This window comes from Neofelis nebulosa, chromosome 6 (assembly GCF_028018385.1).
Source record: "Neofelis nebulosa isolate mNeoNeb1 chromosome 6, mNeoNeb1.pri, whole genome shotgun sequence".
In the NCBI taxonomy this organism is placed as follows: Eukaryota; Metazoa; Chordata; class Mammalia; order Carnivora; family Felidae; genus Neofelis; species Neofelis nebulosa.
In genome coordinates, this window is record NC_080787.1 from 148,139,770 (window position 1) to 148,141,523 (window position 1,754).

Consider the following 1,754-nt stretch of genomic DNA (forward strand, 5'->3'; position numbering starts at 1 on the left):
CCCCAGAATTATATTCCCGGTCCCACAGTTGCTGTGAGATGCCTGATGCCTCACCTGTAACCTGTATTTTCTCTCTGGTAGTTTTTAGGATATTTTTTAATATCCAGTATTCAAGTACTTCATTATGATGTACATTCATGTGGGTTTTTTTTTTTTAAGGTTTATTCATTTTTCAGAGACAGAGAGAGACAGAGCGTGAGTGAGGAGGGGCAGAGAGAGAGGGAGACACAGAATCCGAAACAGGCTCCAGGCTCGAGCTGTCAGCACAGAGCCCGACGCGGGGCTCGAACTCACAAACCGCGAGATCGTGACCTGAGCTGAAGTCGGACGCTTAACCGACTGAGCCACCCAGGCGCCCCGTGGGTTTATTTTTTGAGTGGGCTGTTTCAAAGTGCAAAGTCATGTCCTTCAGTTCTGGGGATTTTTCTTTGTCTTCATTATACACACACACATACACACACACACACACACACACACACACAGAGACACGTACGTTATTTTACTTTTAGATTGTTCGTGGATAAACACACAGACATTATAACATTTCAGTGACATATACACATATTTTGATATTTTGCCCCAGGAAAAAAAGATACTCTTTTAGATAACCATAATATCCTTTCAGCATACTTGTAAAAATTAAAAATAATTCCTAATGTTGCTTAATACCCTGTCTTGTTTTTTAAAATATTACCTGTCTCAGGACCTCAGTGATCTTGCCATTCTCTATCTGGCCACAGTTCAAGCCATTGCTTTTGGGACCCACCTCCTTATAGAGACCTTGGGGGTGGCAGGGCACTGTATCGGCGCTGTTTTCCTGTGTGGAGGCCTGAGCAGGAATCCCCTTTTGTGCAGGTGCACGCGGACATGACAGGCATGCCTGTGGTCCTGTCGCAAGAAGTGGAGTCTGTTCTTGTGGGCGCCGTCATTCTGGGTGCCGGTGCCTCTGGGGATTTCACTTCTGTACCGGAGGCAATGGCTAGAATGCGCAAAGTTGGGAAAGTCGTGTTTCCTAGACTGGAGGATAAAAGATACTATGACAAGAAATATGAAGTATTCCTGAAGCTGGTTGAGCACCGGAAGGAACATGCAGCAAATCGTGCAAGGAGACTTAACAGATCCTGCAGGGGCCAGCGCCAGAAGGTTCGGGGACATTCCATTAGGGACCTCTGTCTTCTTATCTTATATTCAAGACCCTTTAGGTATCACTCTATCACTTCTGTATCATCTTTTAATAAAGACAACCGAGATGTGTGCAAAAGATAAATAAATAATAACAATAAAAATACTACGTACACCTCCCAATTCTGCTCTGCTTCCAAATCATTGATAAAAGCATTGCATTGAATGGAGCCAATGACAAAGCCTTGTGACAGGTTCCTAGAAACCAGTCTTCAGGTGGGCAGTGATCTGTCCTTACAGAATGTGGGGCTATTTACTTAATTTAATTTAACGTGCTATAATTTCACTTCACGTTTCCCTTTTGCACAAGGCTACCGTGAGCAGCTTTGTGACATGCCCTATTGGGGAACAGAGACGCATTGTATCTGCAGCAAGCAAAATCATTAGACTAAAAGAGGAAATAATGGCTACCGTTTATTGTATTGCTGCAAGACACCATGTGTCTTCACGCAATGTCTCTAGAGCTGCCACTAAAATGGAGCATTATTACCACAGTTTTAGTGATCGGTAGAGTGAAGCTCAGAGAGATGAAGGAGCGAGTTTAGGTGACAGTCTAATCTGATGCCAAAGAC

At 43.8% G+C, this 1,754-nt stretch overlaps 1 protein-coding gene across 1 annotated transcript; it reads left to right on the forward strand.

Moving 5' to 3' along the window:
• Positions 1-763: 763 nt before the first annotated feature.
• On the forward strand, positions 764-1,414 carry LOC131513542 (FGGY carbohydrate kinase domain-containing protein-like). Its single transcript, XM_058732638.1, has one exon. It carries the CDS (start codon positions 868-870, stop codon positions 1,264-1,266), a length of 399 nt encoding a protein of 132 aa, XP_058588621.1. The 5' UTR covers positions 764-867; the 3' UTR covers positions 1,267-1,414.
• Positions 1,415-1,754: the final 340 nt, after the last annotated feature.

Bases quoted from the DNA above. Each gene is read 5' to 3' on its own strand.
- LOC131513542 (XM_058732638.1), top strand. From the start codon at position 868: ATGACAGGCATGCCTGTGGTCCTGTCGCAAGAAGTGGAGTCTGTTCTT.